The sequence below is a fragment of the Aethalodelphis obliquidens genome, unplaced genomic scaffold, assembly GCF_003676395.1.
Source record: "Aethalodelphis obliquidens isolate GAN/ISIS:26980383/991018 unplaced genomic scaffold, ASM367639v1 scaffold54, whole genome shotgun sequence".
Taxonomy (NCBI): domain Eukaryota; kingdom Metazoa; phylum Chordata; class Mammalia; order Artiodactyla; family Delphinidae; genus Aethalodelphis; species Aethalodelphis obliquidens.
The window spans coordinates 13999021-14018778 of NW_020837998.1; the positions used below are offsets into that span (position 1 = coordinate 13999021).

The following is a 19758-nucleotide window of genomic DNA, read 5'->3' on the forward strand; positions in this document are numbered from 1 at the left end:
CATCTTCATCTGTCAGATGGGATCATAATTCTGGCTGGGCCAACCTTACCAGGTCCATTGAGGATCAAGAAAAACAGTACAGCAGGCTACAAAAGCATGCCCTACAAATATAGCAAATGCTAGCATTTTGATGTGTGGCAACTGTTAAACATTAACATTTTAGCAAACCAAGGTCTAGAGAGGTGAAATGACTTGTCACAATCAGTGGCAAAGTCTGAACATAACAGAAGGTAGTCATGCTAGTACTAGAAAGAGTTTATCCCTTTTTGGCCTGTGTTGGGATTAGAAGATCTGAATTCCCTGATTCCTGGATTTGTTTTATTTTTATTTTGTGAAGCATCAAACTGACATCAGGTCAGTAGAGGAGAATAGGAAGGAAGGAATTTAATCTGTAGAGTGGTGAACCTCAAAAGAGAAAAAGGGATAGTTTATGAAAGAAGAACTACAACTGGCCACTAAAAATGGAAGGAAAAAGTTAAGCATTTCTAGTAGTTAAGGATGCAAAGTAATCCTCAAGATGCCATCTTCACTTACAAAATTGGCAAAGATATTTTAAAAATAAGAATACTAACTGCCGGCAAGTGTGCTGGGAAACTGGCTTTCTCATACATTGGGGGTAGTACAAAGTGATCTAACTTTATTCTAGGGCAATTTAGAAGTATGTATTACAAGTCTGGGACTTCCCTGGTGGCGCAGTGTTTAAGAATCTGCCTGCCAACACCGGGGACACGGGTTCTATCCCTGGTCCGGGAAGATCCCACATGCCGCGGAGCAACTAAGCCCGTGCGCCACAACTACAGAGCCTGCGCTCTAGAGCCCATGCGCCACAGCTACTGAAGCCCGTGTGCCTAGAGCCTGTGCCCCACAACAAGAGAAGCCACCACAATGAGAAGCTGGTGCACTGTAACAAAGAGTAGCCCCCGCTTGCCGCAGCTAGAGAAAGCCTGCGTGCAGCAATGATGACCCAACACAGCCAATAATAAAGTAAATAAATTAACAAAAAAAGAAGTATGTATTACAAGTCTGAAAATGGTTCATGCCCTTTGATCCAGGAGTTTTCCCTTCTAGGAAATTATCTTACGGAAAGAATCACAAATATGCACAAGGCTGTTCATTGCAGTGTGACGCGTTGAATTGTTAAAATAAATTATGGTATATCCATTCAGTGGGATAGTATACAACAATGATTACAGCTAACATTTATTGAACAGTGTGCCATTGCCAGACACTGTGCTAAGTTATTTAAATACATTATTAATTTTAATCGTTAGAAGTAGTCTACGAGGGCAGTCATCCCCATTTTACAGATGAGGACACTGAAGCTCAGAAAGGTTAACTTGTCCCAGGCCACATTGATATTAGGTTGAATAGTGTGGGTTTGACCCTAGGTCTGTCTGATGCAAAAACCCATGACCTCAACCATAGCACTCTAACAGCTTTGCAGCCATTAGAAATCATCTTTTAGAGGAATAGTTAGTGAAATTCTAAACTGATCATGATATAAAAGGAAAATAAAAAAAGCATGATACAAAATTATAAATATATAATGAATATATAAATAATATGATGACAAGTTTATTTCCAAAGTGTAAGTATATATTTTTCACAGGAAAACTACCATAAGGATTCACACCTGTTAGTAATGGTTATCTCTGGATACTAGTATTATAGGTTATTTTTAGTTTCAGTTATTTTTTTTATATTTTCCAGTTTTTCTATAAACATGCATTATTTGTATAAAAATATTAATGTAAAAAGAGGGCTGAAAGCAAGACTTTTGTAGCCATCATACTTACAATATGTCCATAGCAGTACTTCATTTTTGATCTGAGTGGTTAATTCTTTTATGTTGGCGTTGGATCAGAGGGGAGCCACCTTTTCAACCATTCTTTAGGGCAATCTCTTTGGGGATGAGGAATGATGTAGTTGTGTGATCTCTAGGGACTTTGACTACAGTAAAATGTCCTTCAGACAATAAATTCTTGCACCTTCATGATCTGTAATGGTCCCAATCTTTGGACCATAGACCCATGAGGAGGAGGGAAGGGTACTTAATGTGAGGAGTCCACAGATCTTTAAATGTATAAGTGTTTTTCTCACTCCGTAAGTGCTAAAAGTACAGCTACTATGTAGGTGTGAGTGGGTGAAGTGAGATGTTTTTATTTTAAGAAGAGGCCCTTATACCTAAAATGTTGGGAACCACTGAAATAGAGACTAAAAATGGTGGCTATTTAATCATCAGGATCAGGAATCAAAGATGTTCACTTCCTGCCCATTGGATCAAAGCTGGCACATCTTTGCCCAGCACTAAAAGATATCACTTTTATCATCTGCAAGCATTGTTTTAGCCACCCATCCTCATCACACTTGTGTACATTCACTAAACTGTCAGTTGGTCTGTACATTTAACTTTTTCATTCATGTCTTTTCTAAGCTTAGCTCTTGACATCAAAAGCTGAACATGTCTAAAGAATAGTTTATTACGGAATACTGCTCTCACCTGCCCCTGCCACACCAAATTTGCTTCTTCTCTTGTCTTTCCTTTCCTGCTGTTGGCAATATTATCCACCCAGCTCCCAAATTAAAAACCTTTGACTCCTTCACCTCTCTCACCCTTCACCTCCAAGTGATCACCGAGCCCAGTGTGTTTTACCTCTTCAATGTAACTCAAAGCCATGTTCTCTGCTCCCTCCTCACTGCAACTGCCTGCCTATTTTGACAGCTCCTCAATGGGTTTTTGCCCAAGAGAATCTCTCCACAAGGTAGCCAGAGGGCTCTTTCTAAAATGCAAATCTAGTCATGTCACTCCCCTGCTTAAAGTCTTCAGTGCTTTCCTATTGTCTACGAGATGAAACCTTAGAATCCTCTGCTTATCATTCAAGGCATGACCCAATCTGGCCACAGCCTCACCTGCTACTCCCCACAAAGCACCTACCTTGTACTCTGGTCACACCATACATTTTATTTTTGTGCTGTTTGGAATGTTCTTTTTTGTTTTATCTTCTCTGCTTAATGGCAATCTGATTTCTCTTTTATGACTCACTTCAAGTATATTTCCTCTAAGGAGACTTTTCCTGACATGGCCAGGTAGAACTCACCTCATCCATCCCTTCACTACAACCCATAAATACTTCTACAATTAATGCAAGTAACACTTTATGGCTTGATTTTCCCCATGTCTGTTCTCTCCATATGTGAACTCCTCAGGGACAGGCACCATGTCTTTTTCATCTCTGTGCCTCCCAAACTCCAGCCATACTGAACTTACTGTTCTCTGAACATGCTGTGCTTTTTTTGTGACATCCGCCTTTGCACAGGTGGGTCCCTCTGCTGGGAATGCATTTCTCCCTTTCTTCCCTTCTCTGCACAGGCAAATATCTACTGAGTCCTTCAAGACTCATCTCAAATGCAGTCTCTCTGAAATCTCAGATAGAGTTAGTTGTTCCCCACTCTGTGCTCCCCTAGCCTTCTGGTCAAACCTCGATTATAGCATTTTCCACATAAGTGTTTTATTATCATTATCAGCTTATATGACTGCCCCCCTCCATCTCCCACACCCCATCCCCAGGCAGCAAAATCTCAGCATATAATCTTTGTGTCTCTAGCACAAAGCACAATAGAGAAACAATAAATATTTCCTTGATCAATAATTAAATCAAATTTTGATGGTACATGATAGCCTGGGAAAAACTATTGGATAGGTAAGTAAGCTTTGAATACTTATTTACATAACTGGTCAAGGCACCTCTAGGGAAGTGGTGGATTTGCAGTCCTTTTCTAGATCTTGACTCTAAATTTCTCCTTGTTACTCTTCCAGGTGCTTATGCTCAGCGGTTGGTGCACTGCCTATCCTCACCGCCCCCCCATGAGCCTCAGTTCTGATGCAACCTATGGTCATGCAGGGATGCCCTTATACCCTCCCACGATGTCATGAGTGGCGGGCAGCTGACCACTTCCATCACAGCAGCAGCCTCCGAAGCACCTGCCCCCAGCCTCAGGTAAGAGGCCGAGAGCAAAAGAAAGACCTGTGGAGACAGGGTGGACACATGATCTGTGTGTGATCTTGTGGGTATCCATGCTTCCTAAAGCTCAGGGGTACTGTCCATATACATGAAACCTCTTGGACAGCACGAGGTCTCCTTTGGCCCATCCTTGTCACTCATGAGGCCTTTTATGGGGGGGGCATGGGGCAAAGGAGGTGTGTTGAGCTGGACAAGCCAAAGGGCCCACAATGGCTGAGGGGGCTGGTTTTATGTTAACCTCCCAAGGGAGGTCCCAGAAAAGCATGATCCTTCAGGGTATAGCCAAGGACAAGACAGGACCTTCCTTTGTCTTGACTTCTCTGTGGCTTACCTCATATTCCATACCTGCAGAATATTCCCTCTCCTTCCATTGGCTCTCCTTCTCAAGTCCCTAGTCTTACTCACAGTGGGTTAACCCCACTAAGGCTCCCCTGAGTTTCATACTGGCCTCTCCTGTCTCTCTCCTCCTATAGAAGTGGAGTGGTGGTGCTGCGTGTGCCCACCTGCATATGTTCTAGGTGGTCAGAGTATGTGTGAGAGGCAGTAATCCCAAGAGGGCAGCCCCCTTTCCTGACAATTAGGGAGGTCCAAGGGAAAGCTGACTAGACAAGAGAGAAGTATCAGCATACTTTGGCTTGCCCTACAATGCTTTGGGGTCCAGAGGCCACAGGAGTATGTGAAAGTACTGTTTCTTAGTATCTCACAGATGGACTGCAGCGCTGAGTCACTATTCAGCTGCAAACAGCAGCTGAATATACAGGGAGGAGGAAGAGAGCGACACGGATGGAGAGGTGGCGTGGATGGAGAATGTAGGTGCTGGGGAGCCCATCTGGGGGAGAATAATGAGGGAAAGTCAAGGTCCAGAGAGGCATAAGACCCAGGTCCTCCCAAGCTGTTTTCACATGTCTAGCCAGAGAGAATTTGCTGCTTGTAACATATTCTCAAAGTCAGTGTCAACTGAGAGTCCCCCTGTGTACCTACCCCTTCCCCAGACTGGGGCTTTCAGAAGGTTGAGGGATTGAGAAGCATGGGTCCTTCCATAAGGCTTGCCCTGCTCATTGCCCACCCCCTCCAAACTTCTCCACCTGGCAACGGGACCTGAGGGCTCCATTTTGTGACAGAGAATGGTGAGACCAAGTCCTCTCCTCGGTCACTGTCTAGTTTCTTCTCTTCCTTTTCTATGGCTCTGACTTTGTCTTAAAGTTTCAAGAGATAAGGAGAGAGCCCTATGGGGAGTGGGGAGTGAGAAGCAAACATTTTGGCCACAAAAGCCAGAAGTAGAAGGCTATTGATAGGGAAAGAAAACTATGATTATTCATTATTTGCCTATTGTGTGCCTGGCTCCGCCCCAGGGGACTTGTGATTATTAGGGGGAACTCGGAGGGGAAAACAGGGTGATGGAGCATAGTAAAGGAGCCAAATGGGGGCATAGGAAACTGCGAAGAAGGCTGGAGGGAATGAAAGGCTAACATGGGTGGAGCCCAGCTCATCGTGGGTGCTTCCATCAGAACCAGACAACTAGGCTGTGGCTGGATCACAAGAGGCCATTTCTAACTCTGGGGCATTCCCAGTCTGGGGAACTCTGTGAGACTGGCTTGGGACCAATTATCCCAGCATAAGCCAAGCTGCGACACAGAGCTAGAGCCACTCCCTGCTCTTGGCCTGCTGTCCCCTGCCATCCCCCATCCACCCCGCAAGGCTCTACCCCGTAGTCCCAGAAAGGGTCAGGCAGCTGCTCTAACTATTCCTGTAGGTGGGCCTCAGCATGGAAACAATGTGGAACTGTGGAAAGCCCAGAAGACTCTGTGGGAGATAAATGAGGATTGGAACAGAACTCTTTTTGGTCAAAATGAAGGGTTTTGCCTCAGTGCTGAGGGGTGGGGGCCCAGCTTGGGAATGTTAACCTTTCTCCAGCCAAGTCTGCTGGCAAAGGAGAAGAGTGGCCACCTCCAGAAGGGGCCCTGCCCCTCAGGCCAGGGACCAATGACAGCACAGGCAGGGCACAGGAGCCTCTCTGGCGCTGGATCCCTGCATGGAGTTTCTGGATTCCCTCTTGCCCTCTCCCCACCCTGCAAAAGTCCAGGGGGGATTGCCCATTGACCATCCATCTCCCCCTGGCCTTAGAGTGCAGGCGGAGGTCTGTGGGGACAAGGCTCTCCCTCTTCTCTCATTTTCACTGTGGGCTTGGGTCAGTCTTCTGCTGCCCACCTTCCCAACCACAGCTCTGTCCCCAGGTGTGCCACACACATCTCTCACTGCCTCTGAGGACGCTTACTTGGTCAAGGACAAGGCTTATCACCAAGCTCATTGTCCTTCCAGACCTTGGGGAAATTGCTTACCAGAGGTTTGTCACCAAAGCAGTCTGATCCTTTCCTTCACTTCAGGGGGTGGGGGTGGAGGCAGAGTGAGTCCTTTGTGTCTTCCAGGGAAAGGGAACATAAATCAACAGAAGCTCCCCTCTTCGTGCCCCTCCTCAGCACCATGGAATGCTCAGTCCCACTCTCACCATCCTTGCCAGTCTGGGAGGGCCCTCCTGGCCCCGGTGTGGCGGGCCCAGTTGGGAGTGAGCCGGAATTCCCCAGGGACAAAGCCCTGATTCACCGTCTGGAGTCCTGACATAGCCGCCCCCTCTGGATTCCTGGGGGGTCAGTAAACAAACAGGGTGACAGATCCCGCCTCCTGGCCTGGCTCAGCTTTGCCCACCCTCCCTGAGGGAGCCTGCTCAGAGCCTGTCAGGACTCTGCCTTTAGCTCACCAGGCACTGGGTCCAGATTTGTGTGGAGGGATCATCATGGAGCTGTCCAGTCCTGCAACTGGGTCCCCAGGCGGCACAGGTAGGGTCCGCTCCCAGGGACGCAAGGCAACTGCACTCAGAGCTTTGCCCCAGAGCCTGGCTGCTCTCCCGCTTCTCCTTCCGTGTGTGGCTGCGAGCTGTGGGTTCTTTTTTAAATCTTGAATATTTTTTATTCTATAGATTGGGCATCATTAATTTTATCAACAGATATTTATTAAGCACCTACTGTGTGTTAAGCACTTCGAGCCGTGGTCTGAATGGGATGATTGGTTTCCCAACTTCCTGAGAGTCTTGTGTGGGGAGGAGGTATGGTTTGGGGGCAAGGGGAGACAAGAGGAGGTTCAGCCACCAGGACCGTGTGCTTTCCACAGGAGGTGAGGAGGTAGACAGGCAGGCAGGCAGGTGGGTTTCCCGAGGCTGAGATTTCCTCTCCACACTCCGCTGCTCTCCACCCCCTTCTGCCCCTGGCTGCGCAGGTTTGGCACTGCGTTGAAGGTAGCTAACTCCTGAAGGGCTACTTGGCACAACCCACACTCCCCCAAACCCCACAATACCCTACAGGGTGAGCAAGTGACGGGCTCTGAACTTGACGGCCCAAGGCGAGACTTTGGCAGGCTCCACGGCTGGTCCTCTTAGCTGTCGACTCTGGTCAGAGTCCTTTGGAGATCAGGATCCAAAACGCTGCTTTAGCCCTTTCTCAACCCATGGAAGATGAACAGTGCTCTTTAGGACTCTTTCCAGCCTTCCTGACTGTGGTGGAAAATGTGAGCGGGGAAGAGGAAGAGGGAGCACCAAGGCCTAGATTCACTTGGAAGTAGGACATCATCTACTACTGATGGCTCTCTCTGGCTGCTCTCTCTCTCTCTCTTTCTCTCTCTCTGGAACTTTGTGGGACAGCCCTTCAGCTTTCTTTTCTAGAAGGTTGGCTAAACTGTGGGACACTGAAGTAAGAGTTGCAGCTCACCTTGAATGTCATGGTTGCCTATGTTTGGGCAATTCTGAGCAGCTCTTATCTAACACAAATACGTCTAGGGTCCCATCTGGGCAGTAATCCTGGCACAATTTGCAATAATAAGAGTGATAATGATAGGAGTCAGCGGTTAAAAGTGACCGACCTGTACCAAGAGAGGACCTTGCCATTAACAGAGCCATGGAGTCATCCTTCCTCTCAACCCCCACCCCTGAACACACCCCAGAACCAGCCCTTCTCTCCCTCTGTTCACACTTGTCCCACGCTTGGCTTGGTGCAGACCAGGGTGTGGCACACTCCAGGGCTCACAGAGGTGCCTGTGTTTCTGTCCAGGTTAGAGCTGCTGCCAGCACCCCTGCGCCTCCTCATGATGGTGCTGGGGTGCCCTACCTAAGCCCAAAGCTATTCAACGGGTCTGTTGGTGCTGCTGGACCCCTGGAACCACCAGCCATGAATCTGTGTTGGAATGAAATCAAAAAGAAGTCGCACAGCCTCCGGTAAGGCCTGGCCCCTCGAAACAGGGGCTTTAGGGAGTTGTCTGGGAAGGTGTTGGGCTCCTCTTGCTGCTGTAGCTCATCATCCTCTTCTCAGCCTTCTCGTCAGCCTCACCCTCTGTTTCTCCTCCTTTTCCTTCTCTGGAACTGGGGGAAGAACACTGGGTCAGAAGTCAGGAGACTTGGATTTGAACCTCAGTCTTGAATAGCTGTGTCACCTTGCATAATTGGTTTGAGTAACCTCTGAATTTTAGCTTCTACTTGTTTGTATTTTTTTAAGGAAAAAAAAATGAGTAGAAGAATAATAGATGTCCTAACTGTCTCCCAGTGTTGTTGTGAGGACTCAAATAAGATATGAAAATGCTTTCTGAACTTAAATGTATAAGTTCAGATGTATAAATGGAGGATACGATTACTGCCTCCCCCTCTTCCTCTCATAACTGTCCTCCATCTTGGTAGATCTCATCTACTCTCTTTCCCATCTTTTTATCCCTCTATTCCTGTCTATTGCTTATCACCCACCCATGCCTCCCCAAAGTAAGGGCGAATCAGTAAGAGCCTGCAGGCAATTTCTGTATCAGTTGTTCCTCTTTCCTCTACCCTTCTCTATAACCCCTGCCGCCCCCACCCCCCACCCACACTTTTCCTTTCTACTTCCTATCATCAAAGACCAAGCTCCTGGCTTCTGGTGGGTTCTGGCGGGGATGAAGAGTGTGGAGAAGTTGAAAGAATGCAGGCTCTGGAATCAGACAAACCTGAGTTCAAATCATCGCTGTACCAGTGACTTAACTGTGTGACCTTGGACAAATTACTTAACCTCTCTGGGTAATAGCAGTGCCTACCTCACGAGGTTGCTCTGAGAATTAGTGGAAGCAAAAATGTAGTAAAAGGCTTGGCCCACGTGGTAGGGACGCAAGGACTAGTTAGCACTGTCGGCTGAGGGGAATGGGCTCGATGGATGCACACAGCCTGGGCTGGCCTCTGGCTTCCTACCACTTGGACCTCAGCTCATGGCTCATTTGTGGGGGAAGGCAAGCAGAGGTGATTATGTGGTACCCATTTTCCTCCTTCCATATATCAAACTTCCAGCCTATGTTGTCCTCATCCTTTGGGACCCCTGGGCTGCTTGTATTTGTATGCAGCCTCACACACGTGCGTGCCCAAACTCAGCCACCTGACGCGCCCTTTCCACCTACTGCATCCGCTTCTGCTCAGAAGGCAGCCTCCAAGAAGCCTCTGAGGATGAGCAGTTTGGCATGACTTGAGGTCCTCTAGGACAAGAGGGCAACCAGACAGCTGTCACCTCTAATGGCCTTGCTCAGTTCGCTACCCTTCCCAGCGTGATGCTGGACACTCAACTGAATTAGCTGACGTCTGCCAAGTGTTTTGGTACCGTACTCCCTCTGGAGGTGCTTTGGGAGCCTTTGTGGGTGGGTCAGAGGGAGGGCTCTGGGCCTCCTCCCACTTCAACCAGAGCAGCACCTCTTTCATCTGTTTATATATTAAGGTTCCACATATGTATTTGTTGGGGAAAAATGTTTTGCAACTTAACAAGAGTATTGAAAATCACTGGTCTTACCATTGTGTGCAGCGCCCGCCTAGAGGCCTTCTCAGATCACAGTGGAAAGCTTCAGCTCCCTCTCCAAGAGATTATTGACTGGCTCAGCCAAAAGGATGAGGAATTGTCAGCTCAGCTGCCCCTACAAGGGGATGTGGCCCTGGTGCAACAGGAGAAGGAGACGCACGCGGTAGGTTAGAGTTACAGAGGCCGTGGTGTGTAGCCTCTCCATCGGGAAGGGATCTCTTCTGCAACACCCTGACTGATGGATGCCCAGTCTCTGCTTAGATGCTTAAAGTCACAGGAAGCTGTGTACAGTCCTACTGGTCTGTGGATAGTACTCCAGAGAATAAGTCAAATCTTTCCCCTCTATTCTTCCCATCAAATATTGACCTCCCTTAAAATTCTGCGCTGATTTGTAATGGGGACATGGGAAAATGAACATAATATAATATTAAGTGAAAAAACACAGGATACAAAACTATATACAGGTGGATCTCAGCTGTATAAAAATCAATATAGATATGTATGTATGTATACACATGTATACAAACAGAAGAAGAAACTGTATCAAAATCTTCACAATGGTTAAATCCAAGTGATGAAATCAGAGTTCTTTTTAACTTTCTTCTTCATACTTTTCTGAGATTTCTAAGATTTCTGTGACATATATTACCTCTATAATCAGAAAATAACAACATGCTTCTTAAAATGAATCCAGAATGCACCGGAAGGAATGATAATTATGTGATGTGACAGAGGTGTTAGCTAATGGCAATCATATTACATAAATGTTTGAAATCAGTATATTGTGCACCTTAAACTTATGCAATGTTATATATCATTTATATCTCAATTTAAAAGATGAATGCAGAACGGAATACCATACAACAAGAAAATAAACTATAAATGTGTGCCACAGCATGGATACATCTTAAAGACAATATGCTGAGTGAAAAAAGAGCCAAATACAAACAAGAGCACACATTGTATGATTCCATTTATATAAAGTTAAAAAATGGGCAAAATTAATCGGTGGTGTTACAAGTCAGGATAGTGGTTACCTTGGGGGGGGGGGAATGAGAGAGTGACCAGAAGGGGTCATGAGGGAGCCTTCCAGGATGCTGGTGGAGTTCTGTTTCTTTATCTCAGTACTGGTTACAGAGATTGAATCACTTTATGGAAAGTCATTGAGCTGTACACTTTTGATTTGTATACTCTTATTGGTGTATATTTCAACAAAAAAACTAATTAAAATTTTAATATAAATCTTGCCCATCCTGGCTTTGATTTCTCTAAGCCCCTCACAGAGGACTTTCTGAGTCTTCCAGAAAACCAAGATTCCCAGAACCAAATCCCCACATTTCACTCTACCCTGTGGCATAGACAGACCCATTTCAGAGTAAATAGACCTTCCAGTGTCAGAGTTATTCTTCTGCCTAAGGAGAAGACTGCTCTTCTTTAGTCTGAGTAGCCCAAAGATACAGGATAACGCCAAAGGATCAAGCTGCACTGAGGAGAAGAAAGATTGTCAATTGCAGGATGGATTTCAAAGCAATTGAAAGACTTTCCTTCCCCATTGACCATGTTGCTAACTTCACAGGCCTTTATGGAAGATGTCAAGTCTCGGGGCCCCTATATCTACTCTGTGTTGGAGTCAGCTCAGGCCTTCCTGTCCCAGCACCCATTTGATGAATTAGAGGAGCCTCGCTCTGAGAGCAAAGGTGGGTGATCTTCCCCTCTTTCATCTTCTTCTTGAGCTGTGAACAATTAAACACCTTCCTGCCCTCCCCAAACTCATTTTCTCAACTGTTACCTAGGAGGATAATTTTCTCCTGGGAGTCCAAAGTTAGGAAGAAGCCAGATTCACACTATAAGATAAAGCAAAGAGAACAGAGCCCGGAGCAGGGGAGATGACCGTGTGGCCTAAAGCTGTATGTAGCTCTCTGGAGCATCATGTGTGGCCATTTAATAAGGCATGAAAAAGAAAAAAAAAAGACTCAAATGCATTAAACTAACTCAGTAAGTAAAAGTAGTAGTATGTCCTTTAAAAGCATACTGCTTTATTACAACATAGAGAGGCATGTGGCACTGCTATAATCAACCAGAAAATAAAAAAAAACCTTTCAAAAAATTCTAAAAGGTTTGGTGATTGCATTTGAAAAGAAAAATGATTGTGGCTCTTTAATTCTGACCCTGGTGAGTTCTGGCCCTCTTTCATCAATAGAGCCGGTCACTGTAGGTCTAGGTTTAAATAAGGCAGCAGGGTGGGATCCGTGGTGCTCAGGTCTGAGTGGTGGCCCAGCATGCCCTCTTCTCCAGAAAGAGGCTTCAACCCTCTGAGATTGGTTATGTATAGCCTGAAAGGACCCTTTGTTAATGCAGCCCTTTGTCAATGCTGTTGACCCTCTCAGTTTACCTCGAGCCCCTCCTACTGAGTACTAACTAGTACTCAATTTACTGTCCAATGGGCCTCAGATAGAATGAGCTCAAGAGAGCAGGACAATTCCAGTTAGTCTGGAGTTTGGGGGCTCTGAATATACTTCTGAGGGGAGATCTGAGGGAGGAAGAGGAAACTTACAATTTAGGAGCCTAGGTGGAAAGGCTGGGCAAATTATACTAACCTCTCCTTTGTTGGGTCTTCATAAAATACCTCCCTTTTTCGGAAGGAAGTGGGCAGCAGACACTAATGCAAAATCGCATTCCAAGGTCATGTGAATAGGACTCAATGATTTGTCTCACTACACATCTTAAATATTTTACTCACTCTTTACCTTGCCCATTTTTTAAGAATATGAGGAAATCCTCATGATATAATAAGTGGAAAACACTAACATGGTCTCCTGACTGTGGTGGTGGGTCCATGAACCTACACATGTGATAAAATCGCATAGAGCAAAACACACACACACACACACACACACACACACACACATACATACACACAGAGAGAGAAATGAGTACAAGTAAAATTGGGGAGGTCTGAACAAAATTGGTGAATTATGTCAATGTCAATATCCTGGTTGTGATATTATACTATAGTTTTGCAAGATGTTACTATTTGGGGAAACTTGCTAAAGGGTACATGAGATCTCTGTATTCTTTCTTTCTTTCTTTCTTTTTTAAAGAATTTAGGCAGGAGCTGGAAGTGATGTGAGACCACAGGAAAGCTTTATTTATTTATTTAAATTTATTTTTGGCTGCGTTGGGTCTTTGTTGCTGCGTGCAGGCTTTCTCTAGCTGCGGCAAGCGGGGGCTACTCTTCGTTGCGGTGCGCAGGCTCTAGGCACGTGGGCTTCAGTAGTTGTGTCCCGTGTGCTCTAGAGTGCAGGTTCAGTAGTTGTGGTGCACGGGCTTAGTTGCTCCGCGGCATGTGGGATCTTCCTGCACCAGGGATCAAACCCATGTCCCCTGCATTGGCAGGCGGATTCTTAACCACTGTGCCACCAAGGAAGTCCCTCTGTATTATTTCTTATAATTGCATGTGAATCTACAATGAACTCAAAATAAAAATTTTAATTTTTTAAAAAGCTGAATCTTCAAAAGGAGCTCAACTATGAAAAAATGCATTTGTGTGTGTGTGAATATATATACACACACGTACATGCACACACACACACATTTTACAAAGGGCTATCTGTCTCTGTCTTTCCATGGCTATCCTTGCCTGGCTGGCCTGACTTGACTTCGTGCCTGCCCTTGCAGATACCTCTCCCAGACAGCGGATCCAGAATCTTAGCCGCTTTGTGTGGAAGCAGGCAACGGTGGCCAGTGAACTATGGGAGAAGCTGACAGCCCGCTGTGTGGACCAGCACCGCCACATTGAGCGCACTCTGGAGCAGCTGTTGGAGATCCAAGGGGCAATGGAGGAATTAAGCGCGACTCTGACTCAGGCCGAGGGAGTCCGAGCCACTTGGGAGCCCATTGGGGATCTCTTCATTGATTCACTTCCTGAGCACATCCAGGCTCTTAAGGTATGCAGGCCCCCTCCTGTGGCTACAGTCCACCCCGGGACCAGATGTTCCTCCCAGACCCTGACAGTGTTCCTGCTGCTGAGGCTCCATTGTTGCCCTGAACTTCAATAGAGTCTGTCCCAGTTTCTGTGCTAGATTTGGGGGCTGGTTTAGCTGAAGTCTCCTCTGTCCTTCTACTGGCTTCTCTTTCCCTGGTGTCTTCTGAGAGTAGAAAAGGAAGAGGATAAGGACAATGCCTCCCCCCCACACCTTAGTCTGGTTGCCCTAATAGGCAAGCACTGAGGTTGCGCTATTAAAACAAAATGACTAATGGTTCCTCTTTCCTATTTTCTACCTACTGTGGCACTTGGGTTTTGGTTCTATAGCTATTCAAAGAAGAATTCTTCCCCATGAAAGATGGAGTGAAGTTGGTGAATGATCTGGCCCATCAACTTGCCATTTCTGATGTGCACTTGTCAATGGAGAACTCCCGGGCCCTGGAGCAGATCAACATCCGGTGGAAACAGCTACAGGTAAGAGAGAAGCCTGGAGTGAGGCATGAGGAAAAGGCTTGGTATAACTAGGCTTGGAGGGCAACTTACCCAGGCCCAAAGGAAGTGAAGGGGCATTGAAATGGAATCTATGTGGGAAAAGAGTTGTAGAGAATTTGGGGCTAGGAAACAGGCTTCTCAACCTCTAAACTGCAGGAAGTGATTAAAATGGTCTGAGAGGGGCCTGTCTGCCCCTCAGGGTAGACAGGGGCAGATGAAGGGTGTCTGTGACCTGGAATTAGGGATGCTCTTCTCTGACCCCTGGGAGTGCCATGGGAAGGCTAGGATTTGGGTGAATGTTAGGAGGATCTGGAACTGAAGAGGCAGCCTCTGAGGGAATTCACAGAGATTGCCAGAGGCATGTGGAAATCCTACCCTGGATATCTGAAATGAGTCCACTGACTTCTTGCATCTTCTTTCCATAGGTGTCAGTTGGTGAGAGACTTAAGCAGCTCCAGGATGCCCACCGGGACTTTGGGCCTGGGTCACAGCACTTCCTCTCCTGTATGTGAGACAAACTGGGCTTCACTTGGTAGAAACTCAGCCACCTTCCAAGAGGGTCTACTCTTGTCCCTTGGGGGCCTAGTGGGAGCAGAGTGTACCTTGGCATCTAAGAAGCAGTAGGATAAAACAGTGTAGTGTAGTGGTTAAAAGGACAGGCTCTTGAGTCAGAGAGACCTGGATCTGAGTCACAGCTGCTCGACTTTATATCTTTGCAAGCTTGAAAAAAATAGCTTAACCTTTTTGAACCTCAATTTTCCCATATGTAAAAAGAGGGAAAATATTACATAGCTGGTAGAATTATGGGAATTAAATGACTTTATTGTTCCAACAATATTTCTTGATGGCCTACTGTGGGCCAGGTACTGTTCTAGGTACTGGGGCTACATCAGTGAACAAAATAGACAAAAATCCTTGGACGTGGAGAGCTTACATTCTACAGGAGGAAGCCAGACCATAAACAAATAAGTAAAATATATATAAAGTCAATCGGTGACAAGTGCTATGGAAAAAAAGTAAAGCAGGGAAGACGTGAATTAGGGAGTGCTGGACTTAATGAGGGAGGCAACTGAGTGGAAACCTCAAGGAGGTGAAGGAATGAGCCATGTGGATATCTTAGGGAAGAGCAGAGGGAACAACAACTTCCAGGACCTTAAGGCAGGGGCATACCTGAGGAACAGCAAGGAGGCCAGTGTAGAAGTGAGTGATGAGGGGAGAGAGCAAGAGGTCAGAATGGGAGCAGGAGGCCAGAGCATGGAGGGCCTGGAGGGCTATGGTAAGAACTTGGGATTTTATTCTGAATGGAATGGAGAACGATTGCAGGGATTTGAGCAGAGGGATGACATGATCCGACTTATGTTTTAACAGAGTGTTGGGGGGCAAGAGTGGGAGGAAGGAGACCTATTAGGATGCATATTGCAACAATCTAGATGAGGGATGATGGTGACCCAGATCTGGGTGGCAGCAGTGGAGATAGTGGAAATGTACAGATATGAAAATTAGATATGCACACAGAGCATTCAGCAGAGTATCTGTCACATAGTAGGAACTTAATCAATGTTAATGGTGATTAGAACTATTGAATTATAATCACTGGCATGCAGATATACCTGCAGAGGGCTCTTGTACCCAGGGAAACTGCAATGAGGAGGTTCACCAGGTGACTGAGCCTCTCCTGGAGCATCCGGATGTTAAAGACACAGAGCAGAGAGAGATATCCTTTCCCAGAGTTCCTCACCAGAGAGGAGTGAGCAGTCCCATTCCCCATTGTCCCACAGGACTGAGAAGCTTGACCTTCTGGGGGAAGGGCTTTGAGCCCCATGAGGAAAGTAGAGTCCACTTCATATCCACAGCAGCACACCAGCTGCCTTCTGCTGAATGGATAAAATGGCAGACAGCTCAGGGAGAAGATAGGGTGGCCAAGGCCACCTGTTCATGCCCTTGTCATGTCTCTGGCACATGAGGGTATCAGTGACAACCTCTTCTCCTTCCCTCACCCAAACGTCAGGGAGAGAAGTGTGTTCCTTAAAAGTGTTTACCTCATGCTCAGGGGCTGTTAAGAGCTGGCAATGAGAGTCAGGCATCCCCTTTTGGGCTTAATTACTTCTTTGAGAGGATAGAGCAGGGGAGTAACCAGGGGCTTGAAGAGCATTAGTGGTCAGCTTCTTTCTCTTTCTCTTCTCCCTCACCAGCCTCTGTTCAGGTTCCTTGGGAAAGAGCAATTTCACCCAATAAAGTTCCCTACTATATCAAGTGAGTGACCATCTGAATCGGAAATGGGTCAGTCACCTGCCCACCCCCTCCTTTTCCTGTCTTTTTTTCTGTCTATCCCTCTCACCCCTTACCTGTTGGGATTCCTCCATCCACTCCAGTTTTTCCTCCTGCTCATCTCAAGAGCTCAAGATTCTACCTGGTAAAGGTGAACCCTTGTGCTTTGGGATCCTCAAGGTTCACCCTCAGATCCTGTTGCTCCTTGCATCCAACCTATTGCTGAGGGGTGTGTGCATGTGTGTTTGAGGGGTTGGGGGGTGGTATAGACCCTGGCACTATTGATGCTTTTATTTGTAGCCACCAGGCTCAGACCACATGCTGGGACCATCCCAAGATGACTGAGTTATACCAAACCCTAGGTAAGAATTCAAGTTTCCTGTATAGTGTGGAGATCTATACAGTTGCCTTTGTCCTATAAGAATATAAGGGAGTAGTATTCCATTGTGTGTGTGTGTGTGTGTGTGTGTGTGTGTGTGTGTATATATATATATATATATATACCATATCCTATTTATTCATTCATCTGTCTACAGGCACTTAGGTTTTTTTCATGTCTTGGCTATTGTAAATAGTGCTGTGATGAACATAGGAGTGCATATATCCTTTTGAATTAGTGTTTTTATATTCTTTGAATAAATACCCAGAAGTGGGATAGCTGGATCACACACACACACACACACACACACACACACACACACACACACACACACACACTCAGCCATAAGAAAGATGAAATCTTGCCACATGTGACAATACGGATGGACCTTGAGGATATTATGCTGAGTGACATGAGTAGAAAGAYAAATACCATATGATTCCATTTATATGTGGAATATAAAAAGAGACAGTCAAAATAAATGAACAAAACAAAAACAAACACATAAATACCGAGAACAGAGTAGTGGTTACCAGAGGGGAAAGAGTAGGGGGAAGTTGAAATGGGTAAAGGGGTTCAACTGTATGGTGACAGATGGAAATTAAATCTTGGTGGTGAGCACTTTGTAGGGTATACAGCAGTAGAAATAAAATTTTGTTCACATGAAAGTTACAAACTGTTATAAACCAATGTTATCTCAATAAAAAATAAATTAAAAAAAATAGAAGGGAATCCTATTCAACAAGCAGGTGAGGGTGGAAGTGAGTGCTTGTGCTTTTTCCAGTAGCCTTCTTTCCTTTCCCCTCTGCACCTCCCTCAACTGGAAGCTCTATACTCTTCCTGAACGATTTTATCATCACATTAGGTAATTATGCTTATAGATGTGTACTAGAGCTTCTTTGAAAGATACTATCCAGGCTACGAATATGACGCTCATGTGCCTTATCTTTGACTGCCAAGAGAGACTCACTATTATGTTGTAAATTTTACCCATGTTGATGCATGTGACTATAGTTCATTCATTTTCACTGCCATGGAGTGTTCCATTGTATATACCACAGGTTCCTCAACCATTCTACTGTTAATGGACATTTCGGTCATTTCTAGTTTGGAGCTAACAAGAACTATGCTGCTTGGTCAAACAAACAAACAAAACATGTGAAAATCACTGCTCTAGGATATATAGCTGGCTGGGTCATAGAATATATGAATGTTCAATTTTACTAGGTAATACCAAGTTGTTTTCCAGTGTGATTGTATCAGTTTACACTTCCACCAGCAATTCTCATTCATCCATATCTTTGCTGACACTTGCTATTGTTAGACTTTTATTTTTTGCCAATCTGGCAGGTGTAACATGGTATCTTGTTGTGGTTTTAATTTGCATTTCCGTGATCTGAGTGGGTCTCTTTCCATTCTCTGCAGCTGATCTGAACAACATTAAGTTCTCAGCTTACCGCACTGCCATGAAGCTACGCAGAGTCCAGAAGGCACTGCGTCGTAAGTCTCCTATTACACTTCCCTTATAGCCTTCATCCCACTCCTACCCTTCCTCATCTGTTGACTGTTTCCCACTTTCATCCCACCTGTCCAGTGTTGTAGATTGGCTTTGTGGGGACTCTCCAAAGGCTGGGATATGCTGGCTGTGGACACCTGATTTTTCCAGGGCCCTTCTATTTTCCCCAACCCCCAGACTTATTTCCAAATTAACGCACAGCTATCCTCTTCCTTTTACCTTCTTCCCTGCCCAAAACGGATAATCAAGCAAGTGTTTTATGGCAAGAAGTATCCCAGCAAATGGTTTGGAGCCACTGGAGGCTTGTTCTTTCACCATCTTGGGGTTATTGGATGTAGCAGCAGAACTGTTGAAGCAAATGCCAGTGGTTAGGGGACAACATGGCTGCAGATATAATGTGCCTTCTGTCTTTTCTCTGAGACACTGTCCATTCAGTCTTCCTGGACCAGGTTATCTGGCTAGGCTGATTCCAGCATTGGAGGTAGTTAAAAAATCCTCCTGAGTTATGTCACATTTACCCAGGCATACCTGAGCCTTCATAACCAGTGTCTAGGTTTTCAGAATGAGGTTCACAGACCAACTTATTTGCAGTTGAAATGCATGTAAAGACAAAGAAAGTTTAAAATAATGGTATTCAACCCCTGGGAGTTTACCCAAATCCCCCCATCTTCTTGAAACTGATGTCAAGAAACATTTGGGTATAGAAACATTTGGGGTTAATTTAGGGGGCCTTCTGCTGCCTTCTCCTTACTTGGGTTGAGGGTCTTGGTAAACGGCAAGCTTGTTTCATACTTACAAATGGTTAGTCTGGAGATTGAGTCAGATTTGGTGATGCTGGTGGCCATATCTTCCTGTCTAGTCCCTGGGGTTCTACTTTTGGCTATACTTTCTCCTTCTCTCCTTTCCTTCCCAGTGGACCTGGTAACTTTAACCACAGCCCTGGAGATCTTCAATGAGCATGATCTGCAGGCCAGTGAGCATGTAATGGATGTGGTGGAGGTCATTCACTGCCTGACTGCCTTATATGAACGACTGGAGGAGGAAAGAGGCATCCTTGTCAACGTGCCACTCTGTGTGGACATGAGCCTCAACTGGCTCCTCAATGTTTTTGATAGGTAAGGGCTTGCAGTCCTGACAGCCTCCATGGTGAAATTCAGTGGGACATCTGGAGTGGGCATGGTGGGAAGGAATTGCTCCCCTGGTGCACTTGGACTCAGCTCAGCTTGGGGCATGTCTGGCACAGAGCCCTGCTG

At 45.8% G+C, this 19758-nt stretch overlaps 1 protein-coding gene across 1 annotated transcript in view; it reads left to right on the top strand.

Annotated features, from left to right (window-relative positions):
• Window positions 1–19758, top strand: part of DRP2 (dystrophin related protein 2) — a 45991-nt gene that overhangs the window by 13370 nt on the left and 12863 nt on the right. The window contains exons 2-12 of the mRNA XM_027086101.1: window positions 3818–3998; window positions 8120–8283; window positions 9872–10028; window positions 11442–11562; window positions 13544–13812; window positions 14178–14324; window positions 14768–14846; window positions 16535–16595; window positions 16911–16972; window positions 18415–18489; window positions 19419–19620. Of these exons, the coding sequence (XP_026941902.1) occupies window positions 3882–3998; window positions 8120–8283; window positions 9872–10028; window positions 11442–11562; window positions 13544–13812; window positions 14178–14324; window positions 14768–14846; window positions 16535–16595; window positions 16911–16972; window positions 18415–18489; window positions 19419–19620 (1454 nt within the window). The 5' untranslated portion in view covers window positions 3818–3881. The remainder of the gene's footprint in view (window positions 1–3817; window positions 3999–8119; window positions 8284–9871; window positions 10029–11441; window positions 11563–13543; window positions 13813–14177; window positions 14325–14767; window positions 14847–16534; window positions 16596–16910; window positions 16973–18414; window positions 18490–19418; window positions 19621–19758) is intronic.